The sequence below is a fragment of the Aulonocara sp. 'chitande type north' Nkhata Bay genome, linkage group LG13 (assembly GCF_057382095.1).
Source record: "Aulonocara sp. 'chitande type north' Nkhata Bay isolate Kocher_YH1m ecotype deep benthic linkage group LG13, A_spYH_male_GT1.1, whole genome shotgun sequence".
NCBI classification, from domain to species: Eukaryota; Metazoa; Chordata; class Actinopteri; order Cichliformes; family Cichlidae; genus Aulonocara; species Aulonocara sp. 'chitande type north' Nkhata Bay.
The window spans coordinates 28,295,807-28,314,521 of NC_141356.1; the positions used below are offsets into that span (position 1 = coordinate 28,295,807).

Here is an 18,715-nt window from a genome sequence, read left to right on the forward strand (position 1 = left end):
AGCTGACATACACCAGTTATTTAAAATGCAGGACTGTCTTAAAGACATGAAGGCCTCTCATTTCCTGCTTTTATAATTCAGCCCTAATTTTTTTTTAGAAACATAGTGTCTAACCTAATACTCCATTAACACTGTGAGGAATCTTCGAGTCACTTCTGACCAGGATATGTCATTCAATGTGCATATTTACTACAAATACGAAGAACTGCTTTCTTACTGTGCAATATCTCTAAAATTAGAAACATCCTGTCTCAAAGTGATGCTGAAAAACTAGTACTACTACTATTACTAGATACTGGTTACTATTACTTATAGGCTGGACTACTCTCATTCCTTATTTTCAGGTTGTCTTAGTTGATCCAGAATATGGTGAGAGAACTGACAGGGACTAGATTGACAAAGCATATATATCCCGTACTGGCTTCTCTTCATTGGATCCCTTTTAAATTCAGAATAGAATTTGAAATCCTCCTTCTCATATATAAAGTCTTGTATAATCAGGACGTTGTCTTAAAGACCTCATAGTACCATATCACCTAATTGAGTGCTTTGCTCTCAAACTGGTGGTTAACTTGTGGTTCATACGGTAGAATAAAATAGAATGAGAGGCAGCGCCTTCAACTTTCAGGACCATCTTCAGTGTAACCAGCTCCCAATATGGATTTGCACATCCTCCTCTAAGATCAGGCTTAAAAATTTCCTTTTTTTAAATAAAACTTGATAAAGTGCTGGATCAGGTAACCCTGAACCACTTAGTTCTGCTGCAACAGGCCTAAAGTGCTGGAGGCTTCCTATGACACACTAAACACTTCTCCTTCACCCACCTCTTTTCACACTCCACAGTATTTGTTTATACAGCACTTTGCATATTAACCTCCTCCACAGGGTCAAAGTCTAATAAGATATTTTTGAAGAAAGAAAGAAAAAACCTGTAGCTGAAGTCTTTATTTCCTGTAAGGAATTCAAACATCACACCTACTTACATTCCACTGTTTGCAATACACATCTACGTGACATACAATATAAATGAAATGATATCCTGAATAAGGGAATGCAGTTTTACATTTAACATGAATAAGAAATCTTGTTTTGTAACTATCTGAGTAAATATTCTATCCAAGCTCCTTTATAAAGTAGTTTGGCTCATTCTCCGAACACTGAACATTATCCATTTTTAGCACTGCCTCAAATATCTGCTACAATAACCTCCACTGATTAGGCAAGACGCTTCAGCGGCCTCGCTCTTCAGCTTGCTGTTTGCAGCTGACCCCACCACACTGAGCAGAGAAGCGCGATTACTGAGCAGCAGAAACACTTTTGATGACTGTGTATGAGCTTTGATTGCTGCAGACAAAAGCACTTTCACAAACACAGAATAAGAAACGCCATTAAACTCTCATTCTGGAGGGAACTGGAAGTTAGCACTTCCTCATATATATGCACAACACTTAGAGTGCCTCAACACACCAGGGTAATGTGTAGAATGACTTTGTGCAGTTTGATCTCAGCTTTGTAAGTGGAAATAAACATCCTTTTCTGCCAAATTTGAATTTGTACACCTCTCAACTGCACGAGTGGCCTCAGTGAGAGTCAGCTGATTATCACTGCTAGCTAATGTGATACGTACTGAGCTGTAGAGGCTCCAGAATAGTTGAGTCTTTGATGTAAAGACAAGCAGCACAGCACAGCATTGCAAGACAATCATCTACACCTCAAAATCTTTTTAAATGACAAATTAACAGAGACAAAACAAAAGTATTTTAATAATGGGCTTCTCTGGCTTTTTTTAAACATATTTTGGTAGTGCCATGTTAATCATTTTGCCTCTCTATATCATTTATGCTAAGCTTAGCACAAGAGTGATATGTCATTTAACTCTTGACAGAAAAGTCTATTTACTCTCGTATCTCTTTACAAAGCAGTAAAAATGAACGTTGGACGGCTCCACAGCTTTATTACTGTTTTAATATCCTGCTAAACTTTAAGCTTAACCTTCAAAAGAAGTGTCTGTGTCCTCCAGCGTGGATTCCAGGAGGACTTTTGCAGAATCTGTGACATTTCCATGACCAGCTGGTCCACCAAAGAACTTGCACTTAACAGCATTTCTAGCTGATACACTGTGGTATTTGTTTTGATGATAATCCCGTTTAGTGCATTCCCCTTCAGTGTTTTTCTCTCTGATGACACTGACATTTTGACAAGCACCTTCTTGTTTCTTGTTGTTGTCATGGCTCTGTTGTTGTTCAAGTTTTAGTTCTCTTGATAGATGCAGCTGCTGTTGTGAAATGGTAAATATCATCAGGATAACAGTGATGAGCTGATCACTTATATAGCAGGAACAATAAAAACAATGCCACTTGATTCTGTTTGGCTTCTTTCTTTCTTTCTTAGTTTTGCATTCATTTCTTTTTTCTATTATCTCCGTATCTCATCAGAGCTGTGGTGAGTGAACACAGAGCCAGACCTTATGAGTTACTAAATTATTTAACCGGCTTCTTTCGATGTAGTTTCTTTAAAAAAAATACATAAAATATGAGTGAAACAGCCCAGTGCGTGCATGTCAGTGTGGCCAATTGAATTTTAAGGCTTATTACCATTCTAACTACAGAGTTATATAAAGACTTATCTAGACTGTAAAAAGAAGCAAAGAAAAAAACCTTTAAAAGAATAAATACAATCGTAAAAGGTAACATTTTTAATCTATTATATTTGGTGAAATTCAACGTGTGGTTAAAATATGGAGAAAAAAACAGCATCTCTGAAATATTAAAACAGGAAATTCATTCATTTTAAAATGGTACATCTTATTGAATATTTTCAGTGTAGATGTCATGAAGAGGGAAATTAGTAACAGCGACCAACATTTCTTTCTGCTGTAGAGTCCATGAGGGTTTCACTAGTTTTTGAAGATCTACAGCTCTTGGCACTTTTCAGACTTTTCGGACTGCTTTGTTGTTACACAGACACACAGAAGCACTGATTAGTATTTAGGCAATTTCCTTCCAGGCAGTCAATCTGAGGTTCTTGCCACAGAATAGTAATTATGTCCAACCCACAGAATGTTCTGGACATTGACAAAATGCCCAGATTATCAGTCTGCCTCTGGTCCCTGAAGTTTTCTTGAGCTTTTTCTTAGTGGTCCATTAGTATCACTCCCTGCAAAGCTGTGATTACATCTGTCACATGCATTTCAAAAGACCCGCTGTGCAGCGCTAAACCCATGAATATTCTCACCCAAAATATGGAAATAAAAGCCGGCCCTGTGACGAAAACTCCTGCAGTGGAAACGCTACAGTTTTACTCTCAGTTGTGTTTGTTTAACACAAAGGAGGATCTTTTGCTTATTTGATGCTGATGAGAACAGGAGCTGATTTAATTGCAATCATCACTCCTTGTTGAGGGTATGTGTGTCAGGCCACTGAGCTGTAGAGTGCTTAATTGCCTCATCTGTGTGAAAGTGTGATGCTGGATAATTAGTGGTCGGGCATAGTTACACAACCCTGTGATCAGAAAGAGATCAGAAATGGGAGCGACTCAACGTTTCGTAGGGCGCTCGGCATCTTTCCTTAAACTTGTTTTTGCTTTCTAGCTTTTAATTGAGAATAAGCCTCTTTATGCTTGACTCAGCATGCTCTCCCATACTATATGAATGATTTGCTCCCCTCCTCTCTGTTCTACAGGTTTCCGTAGGAGTGCCGTCAAAGCTTTCTACTTTCACGTTTGTGCCAGCAGTGCAGAAATTGCCAATTAAAAACATTTTTACTGAGAAGGGGAGATCTGGAGCTCTGACAGAAAAACCAGATAAGGTACAGCAGCACCACTTGTCCACAAGATGGCAAAGCAATAATTATATAACTAATAACTAATATTCATCTTTGAAACAATTTGATTGTAAAACATTGATCAAATTTTATGCCTGATTTGTATTGGTTGTGGCGCTGCTGCAGAGCAACGCTTTCATGCTTCATGCTTTGAGTGGTGAGTCACTAGCACTGAATATGAGCCCACTTATCTGACTTGTTATATAAAAACTTCCTCCAGCTTATGTCAAAAGTTGAAGTAATCATGTTTTTGAAATTGCAGACTCGGTGTTAAAACGAGAAGTTTACATTTCTGTCCTTACTTAAATCGGATGACAGCATAAAAAAGTCATTTAAAAAAGTTTTCATAGAGCTCTATGCAGCTCTGTGACATACTAATCACACCTTATGATTTAGTAGCATGTAGAAGCATATTTAGCACTGCTAACTTGAAGTAATCTTTTTCTGTATAACTCTCTCTCGCATCACTGTGGAAGAATTTTGGCCCACTCTTCTTTAATGTTACCTCATTTTATTGTGGGTTGTGGACATTTGTTTACATCCCAACACGGCATTTCAATCAGGTTGAGGTCTGGACTTTGACTGGGCAACATTTTGAATGTTTGCTTTATTTGCAGCTTGCTGCAGTGCTTGGAATCATTGTGCTGTTACACGAACCCGTTTGCGCCAAGCTTTAACTATCAGACAGATGGCTTCACACCTGATTCTAGAATATTTTGGTATACAGAAGCATTCACGGTTGACTTGCAAAGCAACCTCACTTCATCTCCCCTCCACCACTGCTCCCGATTGTTGGGGTGAGGTGTTTGTGCTGACATGTTTGGTTTTCACAAAATGTGAAAATGTGTGGACTGCAATAATGTCCAGTTCAGTCTGTTCTGTCCAAAGGACATTTTTCCAGAAATCTTGTGGTTGTTCAGCTGCAGCTTGGCAAAGCTAAATCTTGCAGCCAGGTTCTTTTCAGAAAGCAGAAGCTTTCTTTTGGTAAACAGTATGGTCATTAACTTGAACAGGGAGCTGAGAGTCTGAGATGCCTGCTCTTATTTACTTTTTATTATTGTGCAACTCATCTGACCTTGCGATGAATTTGCTGGGAAGTTTATATCATTGTGTTAACACACACCTGACTGCTCCACACCAGCAAACTGCCAAATATTCTGCTTTCATAGAGGGAGTCACACCTGCTGATAATCAAGATTAATCAAGTGCATTTAGTTAATCTTACTTAACCTTTTTAATTCCTATGAAAACAGTAAGGGCATACTTCGTTTTTCACATGACTACAAATATATATTTTGTCAATGAATTACTCAACTAAATTTGCATGTGACTGTATATGTCATTGGAGACAAACCACACAAACCCTATTTTTTATTAAAGGAAATTGGAATGAATATGTCCCTTTTTTCCATTAAACTCTTCCTGCATGGGGGACACCCCAAGTCAGTTTCGCCTTAGGTTAAGCTAGGGTTAGGTTTATCACCTATGATGGCTTAGACTTCAGACAGAATATTAAATTCTTTTCAGTGGAAAATGAAACGTAAACTTTCCAAATGACTCTAATTGTAAACGACTAATAATGCCAGTCACCCGAGGATCAAAAGACACACCTTAGTTTCTGAGACTCTTGGTACTTCCTTCTCAGACATTGCAACAGATATCCGCATGAATCACCTTCCCAGAGGAAAAGGCTATAATTAGTTCTCAGGTTCACAATGAAAATATTTTACCCAGGTAGAAATTTCCTGTTACATTTCTACATCTTTAAACAAATTGATGGAGTCAAATTATTCTAAGTATTCCAGCAGCCAGACTCACACAGCCTATATCATGTTTGAAGATTCATATATCCACATCAAACATATGTCCGAGTGACCTCGGGCATTAAATTAGATGTTCTCTGACTGTAAAGGGCAGAAGAAATGGTTCTGCTGCTAATGACGCTCCTCGGCTCATTGCGTGAAAGTTACATTTTGTATAAAATAAGGAGCAAAAATGAATCAAATGTAAATAATCTCACACCATATACGTAACATTTTTTCTGCTGGAAACTACTTTAGTGCACACACACACACACACACACACACACACACACACACACACACACACACACACACACACACACACATTAGAAACACCAGCTGATCTCGGGGAGGGGGCTGATGCTGACCATCAGTTGTCACGATTGCTGAAGGGGTTAACGTGCTGTTGGATGTTGATGCAGCATCTAAATCACAGCAGCATCACAGCTCTGCGTGCCTGGAGTCAGCTTGCTGTCTGCTTCTATATAGACTTCAAAGTTCTTCTCACTAGGGGGGTGACACCATTAGTTTCTCATCTTCCTCCACAGCTATTACCTACAGGAGTGACAGCCCTTCATGTTATTAACTGACAACATATAGGCGTAGCTACGCTGCTGCAGTGCAGAGAAGTGCAGAGAAGCCTGTGTTCAGTCTTTTTGTAAATGAACAACATATAACTCTGTGTGTGTGTGAGTGTTTGCATGCATCCAAATTTCCCTGCTATGAATCCAGCTGATCTTCTGAGTTTTCTTCTCTATTCAGTTGGACCTCTACAGTGATCTATATCTTCCTCTCATATGGTTGCATTTTTTTTCTGTTATTCAATTAGAAAATGATTAAACACCTGTGGAAGTTAGCTACAGAGGTTCTTCTCATATAGATTTAAATGATCAGGTTTTATCATCTATATTAAGAAGTAATTAAGTATTACTGCAATCAAGCCTGATAGCTTTTTATATAATGATAAAAAACTATAAATGAGAAATGGAGTGGTATATATTTAACTCCGTTGTACTCGGTTAAACACTCAAAGTGCTTTCTTAATACCTTTACACACCAGAAAAATAAAAATCGTCAAATGTTTTATTTAAAAGGTTTTTCGGACTCACCTGTTCTTTAATGAAGTTGCTCATACATGTAATTTCACTGGACAAATTTGCAGCGTTTAGCTCACATTCTTCTTTTTTTTTCTTTTGAATTTTTCTCTTGCAAATAAACAGATCTGACCAATCAGACCAAAGGATTTGGCTGCAACTGAGCTAGAGGCTCAGGCGTGCACCAGTATTGAATATACAAGTAGTAAAATAATATTATTTTACCTCAGACACACAGCTAGACACTGCTCCGGGTCGATCGGCTTTCTGAAATTATTTCTCTTGCTCCTTGGATGTGGCCCCAAATCTGCCAGCAAGAGCTCAAACTGTCCCACTGACATCCTGAAATATATAAGAAAGTGGCCGTGATACGCTTCAACTCCTGGATCGAGCCATGAAATTGTCAGTGCTCCTGCCTTGTACTGAAAATTGGATGATGGACCCAGAATCCTCTCAGTAAGGCCCTTTACTACCAGTCTCATTCACACGCGCACACACACACACACACACACACACACACACACACACACACACACACACACACACACACACACACACACACACACACAAGCACTTTTATGTACACTTAATGCATGTATGCCCAAGCCTACTCTCGTGTGCAGACTGGAGGAGCTGAGGGCTCAATCCTCAGACGTTCCAGTTGGCAGACGACAGATGTTGGTGTTATTACTCAAGAAACAAATCATGTATTACATGATACTAATGACTTTTCCTAAAAGCAATGCAGTATGTTAATTAATTGCTTTCCGCAGAAAGTAACTCACCTTAATGCTGCAAGCTTGGCTGCTCATCACTGCCTTTGTTACCTGAAGTTCAGGGTCAGGCTGCCGGGTCAGCAAACACTCAGCCTTAACATCATTCTCAGTTCTTGGCTAGCTTTGTGTTGGCATGCTGTCTAGTTGATGTTGTGTCGGGAGTATACTGGATTTGTTTCTGTCCTGGACACAGTTTTCATTTCACCATTGCACTAATGTCCTTATCTCCACTGCTGAAAAGCTGTCGATCACTCCACCATTGCCCTCCTCCTGCACAGGAACCAAAATCAGCTGACCGTAAAAGGAGGCAAAAGGTTGTTTGATATATTTTCTTTTCTTTCTATTCTTAATGTGCAGACAACTGAAGAACCTTTGTAATGCAAGTAATGACATAATTGTGCTGTCACGTAATAACTGACTTTAGTGTAATAAGTTTCATTACTGTGTGACTGATTACAGTAACACCTTACACCCAACATTAAAGGGTACGTGTGAGTCACAGCCACCTCAAAAAGGAAAGAAATTTATAAATAAATGTAAAATTATAAATAATGAAAAATAATGCATAGAATTTTGTTACATGGTGGTACGCTGGTGCCTCACTGAGTGACATGCTTTTAAATCTTCAACACACACAAGTCGCCCCTGAAATAAAGCTCTCTTTGTTTCCTCCTTTAATTTTTCTCTCCCCTATTTGTTCAAGTCCTTGTCATCCTGTATAAAAGAAAGGCATTCGATAACAGTGAAAAAGGCTGCTTTCTGCTCTCAAATTATCCACTTTGTGAAGCCGAGTTATGAACTCATTTTCACACCACTTTCCATTAAGCGCAGAAAAAAAGCCTCTTTGGTTCCACTATTGCAATCTTCCCTGCTCAGCCGCTGATATTTTACACTCAGGTTAACAGGGTGCCCATCAGTTTCACGCAGCGATCCGAGACCAGACTGAATGAGCCAGTCACATCTTTATTAATCTTCTATTCATTTGGGTTTTTGTTAAAACTGAAATCTAACACGAACAGTTGATCCCACCATTTGAAGTGCAAGAAAACAACTCCATAACACTCTTTCAAATCATTTCATTTTAATTATTTCTACGGGACTGATCCAATTCTGGGCTCCTTGTGGCCATTAATTGAGGGCTGGCAGCCCAAACACACAGACATTTGACTGGTATTATCTGCCTTCTGATCTAGTTCTTTGCTGGGGAGCAAAAAATTTCCCACAAATCTGGACAGATATCTTTGACTTGCTTCCATCCTTTGGCACAGCCTTTCCACACAATCCCCCAAATCCTTTTTTCTCTCCCTTTAATGAATTCAGTGTCACAGGATCTAAAGGTCCATCTGCGAGAGAGGCAGACTAACAAACGACTGTGCTCAGTTATCGCCATCCTTGATATGTCTTTCTTAATGAGATGTTATATGGTTATTAGAAGTGAAGCTGTAGTCGCTGACAGGCCAGAGTGCAGATCGGACTCTGTTTGGTCCATCACTCAACTATGGGGGGAGATTAATTAATGAGCAGACTTTTTCCTTTTTCCTCTGTCTGTGAAGACACCGGTTTATTAGAGTGGGTGCCTTGTTTCTGCTCAGTTGTAGCCTCAAGTTGCACACAGCTATCTGGGATAACTATGCCTTTCATAATATGCATAAAAATAACAGGCTGGCAGTGCAGTGCAAATATTTCATTGGTGTGGCTTCATCGCTTCATCACAGCTAAGTGCTCATCCTGATATTGTGCTTTCATGTCAGCTGTATATAAACACGACTCCAGCATCTACCTCCACCTGCTGTCTATAGCTCATGCTAAAACCCACATCCAGCCACACGTTGCTCACTTTGGCTCATCGAACGATTCCACTGTCTACACTTATTGCCTGAATTGAGCTGACTCCTATATTGACATCCCAATATACAGAATGTAAAGAATTCCTAGTGAGACATTCAAGAGCTCATTCATCCTTCAGTGTGATTTAGCACAGTCAGATTTAGAGGGAAGACACATGTCTTTGCGATCGATGGCGATAAGTTCTCATTGAAAGTTTGCCTTCTGATTGGCCAACATTAATTTGAAATGAGGCTGTACAACACAATACTCAGATTCTTCCCATAATTACTAACTCATTTTGACTTTTTTCTTCATTTTTATTCCCACTTAATCTGTGGTGCATCACAGATTTTCTTCAACTCTACAATGAATGCACCAATGCTGAGCAATGAGCACATCTCTTTCTGAAATACTCTTCAGTTTCTTGCTAAAAGATGGGGAAGCTTAACTAAGCCACCATAATAAATAAATGTTGTTATATTAATTAGTTAAGAACTAGGCAGACCAGAGTAAGACATGTGAAGTTAAGATACTATATTTGTATCATAGAGGCAATAATTTATCTTATCACTTACATTAACATTACTTTTTTTTTAATGGCACTTAGTTTAGATAAGAAAAATCCCTTTCATATAGGTTCTAAATATAATGACATTTGACACAAGGTGTTTGATAAGCTTACTGACATTAGATGACATTTATGCTGCACACACTTCCAGAAATGAATGTCCTTCTGGCAGCTTTTCATTGCTTTGATTACTGCTCCTCTGCATTACAGGCAAAAGAAAAATACAGAGAATTTTTTAATTGGTTCAGAAATCTGAAGGTTGTCATTATAAGATAATTGCCATGCCAGGGAGAGTGTGCTCATATCTATAATGATTCATATAATGAGCAGTTACACGTTTTAGCTCAACATGTATTTTCACAGATAATCCTGTTTTAAACTGGATTCCTGAAATGCATTTATAGTTCACTCACTAATATTAATTATATGGAAAACAATGAAAAGGCCTCATTTTTGGTTATCTGTGGCACTAGGTTTAAACAGTGTTGGCCTCTGCAACACAAAGTGAAATGAATGTTCTAAATAATGTGAACTTAACTTAATAGAGTTCATTTGAAGTTCTTCAGTGTCTAAAATGTATGCCACAAGGCTGCAGGAATATGTGCACTGCTGGTGTCGTGACTCAGGAAACTTAGCTTTACAACTTACCAGTTTGCCTGGAAATATGTGACTAACACTGTGAAACGGTGCATTTTAAACCAAATTCTATTTCTTTTCTTTTTTTTTGCTAAGTCTAACCACACAGCTTTGTTGCCCAACTTTAACCAAACACCAGAAAGGAAAAGTCAGAAATGAAAGTAAAACAAACAGGTTCAGTGCTGACTATATCAAAAAGATTAGCTGTCGCCTCACACCAAAAAGCTTCTTGGTTCAAACATGCTGGTCAGCATAGAGCTCTTCCTGCACCTTCGTGGGTCTTCTGGGTGCTCACGTTTCCTCTAACAGACATTTACTCAACATAATTAAACACCATAGAAGATTTTACGCTTCTAATATGGAATATATTTCTGAAATTGTAGCTATATAGTCAGAGATGTTTCTTATATAAAACTTCTATGTGCTTTATACAGCAGGCCCCATTCACACAAGCACTTTTTCCTACATGTGAGTGCTTTCTATGTACCATTTACACAGATTCACACTCTGGTGAATACATCAGAGACTTGGGGTTTAGTATCTTCCCCAAACATAATTAAGCATGCAGACTGGAGACTAGGGCAGCCAGAGACTGAACCACCAACCTTCCAATTAGTACATGACCTGCGATACTTCCTGGAAGTCAGCCTTCCCAGTGTTTCCACAGGTTATTAATTGGATATTCAGTCCTGAATATAAACCTTAAGGATGCTCTGTTATCCTGATTGTTGCAAGCGCTTAATTTTTTGTTTGACTTCATTCTGTCTAAAATACACATAGCTATATATTTTGATTGGGTTGGGATCTGGAGAAATGGGTTCAGAAGGTGCAAATCCTCAGGTGAGAAGGATCCTGCCAGAGCCTTAAAAGGTTAAACCTTTAAACCTTTTAAAGGTTTCTTTTGCTACTACCTCGTCTTTCTAATTATCCCCCGGTAAGAGGATTAAGGTCAAAAGGACACCACAAGCGCAAAATTTAAATTCCGTCTAGTGGCAAGCACACCGTGTTACTGTAATACACAAAAACAACAAGGCTTTAATGTTTCACACTCTCTGCTGTCACTTTACATTTTATTAATACTTTGGCATGTACACAGACCCTGCGTCAGAAGCTCACATGACGCGTGTACTACGCCGGTGTCTGCAGGACATGTGCGTGCCCATGTGAGTTATATGTGTGGGGGGATGTGGCGTGTAGAAACCAAACACACCCCGAGCTCAGAAAGGGTCACTGATGATCACCTCGGGTTTCACTCGCTAAGTTTCTGTTTAACATTTGCTTCATTTTCCCCTGTCAGAACGGAGCCGTGTCCCACGAGAAGACGAGCAGGAAAAGTGTATCAGACGGGGAGATTATCAGAGCAGAGTGGGTCTTAATTAACGACTCTGTGGAGGGAGGAGCAGGAAATGTAACCCTACCGCAAGTAAGTACAACTCTCAATGTCACGAGCAATGTAGAACTAAAAGGATTTGACTTAATGTGATGTAGATATGTGTTTGTGTGTGTACATGTATACACACAGTGTGTATCTTTGAAGGGTCTTAATTAACAATGTAAAGTTGAATTTGGTAAGCTGACATTCACTAAAAAGGCACTGTCAGGAAATTAATTTAAAAATGAAACGACTGTCCAAGGTGTGCGTGTGCTGCTTTTCAAATGTGATATTTTAATTGGACTCTAAAAATACAAGAGTTCTAGTGTCTATAATGAGTACATTTCAGTCGTGCTTTTGCAGGGGGTCAGATGGTGTTTTTATCAAAGTAATTTCATAAACCAGCCACAAGCTTGTTACAAACGCTATTTTGCAGGGGTAGCATTTTTGGTATATCTGGGCTTTTAAGAAAGTGGAGGAAAAGTGCATTTTCAGTAATTGCTTCCTGAGGTGTGAATTTTCACATAAGACGCAGGAAAGAAAACGAAAATAAAACCAAACCCCAAACTATCTTTTTTCTTTCTTTTTGTTTTTCAGTTGAAGACTTCTCCAGCTCGTGCCAGCCTCTCTCAAACCAAATCCTCTCTTTCAATCAGTGCCCAGTCTCAAAATACACCCAACCACGCAGCCGCAGAGACGGCCTCCATGGAAACAGGCGCTGATAAACACAGGGACATTTCCCAGCAGCAGTGTCACCACACCTCCAGACATGTTGAGGTTAGCTTGGGTTGCTGTGCAAATAGAACGCCAGGGTCAGAGGACATATTAAGCCCCGCAGACTCTGGAGACCTGCTTCCCACACTGGCTTCTTCCAGGGAGTCCATCCTCTCAGATGCCTCGGACAGAGAGAAGAGCTGGTCCGCCGTGCAGCTTTCCTCGGTCACTTCTCCTGCCTCGTTAAGCCGTACCATTTCTCCCTGCTCATCCGTCCCCTCTGGTGTCTTCACCCCTTCTGTGATCCAGGTCAAGAGGCACTTTCTTGCTCCAGGCTCTAGTCTGATCCACATCCCTCAGACCTGCTTCTCATCCTGTGAGAGCCTCTCCTCCTCTGTCTTCTCCCAGAACCCTCCTCCCCGGCATCGGCCTCCTCTCACCCGACTCTCTCTCCTCACTGCCATCCTGAGAAAAGGTCGTCTTCCTGTTCTGTCCTCAGCGCTGCAAAGACCTTACACCCCCTGCTGGCCTGTTAACCCCGTAACACTGTCCTTCTGTAACGCGTGCTCAGCAGCCTCCAGCGTGGCCTCCATTCCCCTCGAGTTTTCGTCTCGGTTCTCCTCACTGGCATCTATAGACGTTCAGAACCACCATTGCAGGGAACCAACATGTCAGTCAAATGAGCTCAACAGAACGTGCACGCCATCTCAAGTGCAAAGACGCTCAGAGCCAGTGAATTTCACGCTACCCCGAGCTCCTGTATTTTGCTCAAACTTCCTCTCTGCTTCTCCACCAAAGCATGAAGAAACAGTCTGTACAACTTCCAAAACCTTGCCCCTCACACACATCTCCATATCCAAACTCCCTGAGCTGAAGCCCGGCAGTAATCACATGTTCCTCAAGGGCAGTGCGGATAATAACCTTAAAAAACTCATCTCCCCGTCCCCCAAACTCATTAACGAGCCACAGACTTCCACGCCCCAGAAATGGAGTCGCAAGCCAAATTCATCTCTCTCAAAGCTTCGTTGGCTTTCTCAGCAACTGAGATCTTCGCCTGTCTTCCCCCCTCATCCTGAGCCTTCTCACTCATGTGCAACGATTTTCCCCGCTCGTGCTGACACAGCATCACCTCTCCCTCCTCCACGAAATCCCACAGGAAGGTACGAATTAGAGAGGAGCCACTTCGACCCCACAGGTGCCACACATTCGCAGGGCATTCGCAAAGCTCCCTGTCTGTCGCCTTCCTGCTACACGCCCATTGTTTTTTCTGGATGGCCTTCACCCACCAGCTCTCCCACGCCAACGCCCTCTCCTGCTCCACCAATCAGAGATCTCACCCCTTCCCCTTTCTCCCTGCGCTCCACACCCTCACCAAGGCTGGGGAGTGGAATATCAGACTACAGTGACAGGGAGGGTAAAAAAAGAAAGGTAGCCTCTATCTGTGCCGTGTGCATGACTCGTTTAAAGTGAGGATATTTTTTACTGTGTTCCCTCTGACATACTGTTCTCACATGCTGCGTGGCTAAAAACAGACTTCTCGCACTTGACATGTGGATATCAAGCGGCATCGTCTATGTGGAGCTGATTTTAGATGTGTCTTTTATCCATTTGTCTTTGTCAGTGCTCATTTGTTCCTTTGCAACAGTTTCAAGTGCACTTTTCCAATGTCTAAAAATTTTTTTTTTAAAGCCGACATTAACCGAATGGGTGCAAAATTCAGAGTATTAACCACCAGGAATTCAATTTATTTCGAGCCAGCAGGGGCAAAAGAAGTTGATAACACACTCATCCAGTTTTCTTGCCCGTCGGTGAAGGAAAACTAAGTTTGTTCATAATGTAATCCATCAAACAGGCCTCCTCTGCAGCAAAGTGATGTAGTTTCCACAGGCTAACACACTTCGGCTCACACTGCTGGACAACTCTGAGTTTGACTGTTTTGCATGATAAGCAGCCAGCACTAACAGGAGACAGAGCATGCCTATAAAACAATTTCCACCAGACTGTCTACAAAGTTTATCTTCAATAAAATTTAAATTGTAATTACATTTATATTCATATTGTTTGCTCTTCTGTCTCCAGACACACAAAATTACGCTAAGCTACAAATCCCTCGCCGCTATTCCCACAAACACCCTGCTACTGGATCAGCAAGTGAGTTCATTTCTGGCTCTAATCCCATTAATTTGCCTTGTTAAATGGCAAGCCATACAGTACGAAGCGCTAATGATGCAGCCAGTGTTGCTATGGTGAGCATGATGTGAGTAATTTAAGATAAATCTTGAGATGCACTAATCAGATTTAGAAACTGCAAAAAAAAGACATTTTGTTCCTTCATTTCAGAAGGACTTAACAGCAGCTGCAAGGACAGTACTTCTTAAAGCTTTATTAAAAGTCATATCATGCTCAGGGAGACATGAAAACACATTCACACCTCTGTATGATACATGTAGACGAAGGAGTTATGCCTGTGAAGAATATAGAGTGGATCAACAGGAATTGTCTGGAGGAGATGTAATGAATTGCGTGCTATTGCTCCAGTGAAACCATTAGTGGTGGAGGGGAGCTCAATTTCTTCTCTCTCTTTGCATTCACAGGCCATAGATGAGCAGGTCGAGAGAGAAATGAGTTCCTGTGACACGCTGAACACAGGCATCGCATCAGACACCCACACTGAGGTACCACAGCACACATCGCCGCCGTTATTTACCGCACACGTTGCGAAACGGCATCAATAAGTCTGTGCTCTCCACAGATGTGCTCGCCTGCTCAGCTCCGGCAGCAGTCTGAGGAACTTTATGCCGTCATTGATGAGATATTGGCAAATTCCATTGCTGCAGTGAGTTTGGTGTTTTATTTCACTATTAATATGAAATTAAACAAGTATAAATGTGGTGCTGAAAGTCACTTAACAGGTTTCTTTTTTTTAATCCTTTAACTCCAACACAACCCTGCCACTGTAGTCCACCAGGTCATCAACAACCAACAATGGTCTGCAGGTAAAAGATCTCTTTAACTGTCACGGTTCTGGGTCCGTCGGACCCAGTAGTTTGAGTTTTATTATGTTTTGGTTTTAGTTTGCATCAGGGGTTGTTTTCTTGTTCTCTGGTAGTGTTGATTATGATGATGTTTATTATTTGAGTTTCATGTTTCTGTGGTGTTTAGGATTTGTTCTTCAGTTGTGTCTGCTTAGTATTTGTCTAGCTCCATGTGCCATTTTCTGTCTGTCTCTCTATGTCGAGTTTGTGTCTTAGTGTGATGGTTGCTTGTTCCTGTTTTATTGTGATGGTCTGCGTCTCATGTGAGTGTGTTCAGTTTTACCTTTGTCTCGTCTTGTTGATTATTCCCAGCTGTGTCCACCACCTGTGTGTAATTCCCCTGTGATTCTCTGTGTATTTAAGTCATGTCTGCCGTCATTGTAGTTGCTGGTCCGTCTGTGTATTCCACCCTGCGTCATCTGTGTGTTTCCCTGCTGTCAACCGCCAAGTGTTTCTGTTCAGGTTCGTGTTCTGTAGTTAGTTTGTTCCCAGTCTAGTTAGTCATAGCTCCCTTTGCCGTTTGTATTTACTTTCATGCTCAATAAACCACCTTCACACCTTCACGACTGCCTGCGTTTGGATCCTCCTTCATTGCCTCCACACGGCTCACCTCACTCGCCGTGACAGTACGGACCAGCCAGATATGGATCCAGCGGCATTCACCCCACCCACGGAGCTTCGGGACCTCATCACGAACTCCGCTTCACAAATAATCAACCTGTGGCTAGAGCATGAGGGAGAAGCATTCCTCCACGTTCTGGAAGCCAGACTGCAACAGCTGCTCACGGATTATCCCTGGCTATTGGACTCACTACACCCACTCGCGCAAGACTTCATCCTTCACGAACTTCACCTACACCCACCAGCCGCTATCGCTTCCCAACCCAGCCGGACACCGGAGGTTTTGCCCGGCCCGCCGGAGGTTTTGCCCGGCCCGCCGGAGGTTTTGCCCGGGAGGAAGCGACGATCGCGCCGTTGGCGCGTCGCCCCACAGCTGGAGAATAGGACTTCAGAACTGCCGGCTGTGGTGAGTGGAAAAGACGCTCTGTTTCACCAGTTCATATGACTGTTTATACCGGGGCTGTGTTCGTTGAGTCAGCTGCTCAGCCGGTAGCTCGGTTAGCTTCCCAGCAGTCGCTAACTCAGTCAGCCGCTCAATCATCACCTCCATCACAGTCACAGTCAGACCCAGTAGACACCATGTTACAGTCCATAGCCCAGTCAATAGCTCAGTTGGCAAGAGAGTCATCAGCCTTATCAGTTCAGCCAGCCACTCCACCACCTGTTACTACTTTGCTACCTGTAGCTCAGTTGCCACCAGTTCAGCAGCCTGTCCACTCATTTACCCAGCCTTTATCCTCACGGCCTCATTACAAGCAGGGAACACACTCCACACAAACTTTTGCTGGTTCATTTAAGCTGGCCATCTCAGAGACAGTTGCTCCCTCTAGGGCCTCCCCAGAGGCTGGGTGTCAGTCACCAGCCAACTCTGGACCCCTAGAGGTCAAGACACCAGCACCAGCAGCCTCACCGGAGAACTCACCTGAACAGTCTCGGCTCTCAGCACCCCCTGAGAGCTCAAGTGAGTTCACCCGTCCGCCTCAGTCCTCTGCTGAGTGTATTGGGGAACACTTCCAGCCCTCTGAGGACTGTATCCCACTGTTGCTGCCTGAGTCTAGCCATGGTGCTGCTCAGTCCCAGCCAGTGTCCACACTGGCAGAGGTCTCCGTACCTGCTGCTTCAGAGACTGCTTTCCCTGGAGGGCCTGAGGAGCCCGTCCAGTCTCAAGTCATGTTAGCTGGGGGTTTAGGAGAACCCAGCCAGCCTCAAGCGTCGTCTGCTGGGGGTTTAGGAGAACCCAGCCAGCCTCAAGCCTCGTCTGCTGGAGGGCCCGTGGAGCCCACCCAGCACATCCTCACATCTGCTGGTGCTGGCTGGGTCCTCCAGGACCACATCTCCACATCACCTTCTGCAGCATCACCGCCGTCAGGTTCCGCAGCCGTCCCGCTGCCGTCAGGTTCCGCAGCCGTCCCGCTGCCGTCTTCATCATCTTCGCCTGGTCCAGCCTCTGCTTCGTCCAGCCTCGTCTGGTCCTGCTTCGTCCAGCCTTGTCTGGTCCTGCCTCATCTGGTCCTGTGGTTGCCACGCCGCCGTCGGTGCCAGCTCGACCCGTTCCGCCTCGCCTCTGCCGGCCGTTTTCAGGGCCTCTAAGATGGCGTCATGGCCTTCGGGGACTGCCTCCGGAAGGTGTTCGTCGCCGCCGCTGGCATCGCGGCCGTCCTCCGGACCTGCTCGGTGGCCGCCACTGCCTTCCACGTGGTCGGCCTCCGGAACTGTTTGCCCGCCGTTGCCGTGTGCACGGTCGGCCTCCGGAACTGCATTCGCGCCGCCGTTGCTGCACGCACGGTCGGCCTCCGGAACTGTTTGCCCATCGCCACCGTTGCCGTGTGCACGGTCGGCCTCCTGAACTGTTTGCCCGTCGCCACCGTTGCCGTGTGCACGGTCGGCCTCCTGAACTGTTTGCCCGTCGCCGCCGTTGCTGTGTGCAGGGTCGGTCCCCTGAACTGTTTCGGCTCTTGTGTTGTCGGCCCCCGGACTTTACTGTGGACTCGTGAATGGTCTTGTTTTGTGTTGGCCTGTTTTTGGTTTATTCTGGTCTCTTGTGCTCCTTGTTTTTTTTGTTTCGGACCCTCCTTCCTGTACCCCCTCCGCCCTCCCTGGCTTGGTGCTTTGTGCTTTTTTTTTGTTTGGGGCTGTCGGGAGCCAGCCCTTAGAGGGGGGGGTACTGTCACGGTTCTGGGTCCGTCGGACCCAGTAGTTTGAGTTTTATTATGTTTTGGTTTTAGTTTGCATCAGGGGTTGTTTTCTTGTTCTCTGGTAGTGTTGATTATGATGATGTTTATTATTTGAGTTTCATGTTTCTGTGGTGTTTAGGATTTGTTCTTCAGTTGTGTCTGCTTAGTATTTGTCTAGCTCCATGTGCCATTTTCTGTCTGTCTCTCTATGTCGAGTTTGTGTCTTAGTGTGATGGTTGCTTGTTCCTGTTTTATTGTGATGGTCTGCGTCTCAT

The 18,715-nt window shown here is 43.0% G+C and overlaps 2 protein-coding genes across 8 annotated transcripts in view; both read left to right on the plus strand.

The window, feature by feature from the left end:
* Positions 1-18,715, plus strand: part of mlip (muscular LMNA-interacting protein) — a 50,906-nt gene that overhangs the window by 3,192 nt on the left and 28,999 nt on the right. For 2 of the 7 annotated variants that reach the window (XM_086259719.1, XM_086259717.1), the window contains exons 2-8: positions 3,681-3,806; positions 11,822-11,947; positions 12,494-14,038; positions 14,690-14,761; positions 15,205-15,285; positions 15,363-15,446; positions 15,571-15,606. In XM_086259719.1, coding sequence (XP_086115845.1) covers positions 3,681-3,806; positions 11,822-11,947; positions 12,494-14,038; positions 14,690-14,761; positions 15,205-15,285; positions 15,363-15,446; positions 15,571-15,606 — 2,070 coding nt within the window. Of the gene's footprint in view, positions 1-3,680; positions 3,807-11,821; positions 11,948-12,493; positions 14,039-14,689; positions 14,762-15,204; positions 15,286-15,362; positions 15,447-15,570; positions 15,607-16,029; positions 16,574-18,715 lie in introns of those variants that run through there. The other 5 variants (XM_086259718.1, XM_086259721.1, XM_086259723.1 and 2 more) reach the window with 4 other exon arrangements.
* Positions 16,708-17,856, plus strand: LOC147316316 (uncharacterized). Its single transcript, XM_086260151.1, has one exon. It carries the CDS (start codon positions 16,708-16,710, stop codon positions 17,854-17,856), a length of 1,149 nt encoding a protein of 382 aa, XP_086116277.1.

Excerpts from the sequence above, each read along its gene's own strand:
- LOC147316316 (XM_086260151.1), top strand. The coding sequence starts at position 16,708 with ATGACTGTTTATACCGGGGCTGTGTTCGTTGAGTCAGCTGCTCAGCCG.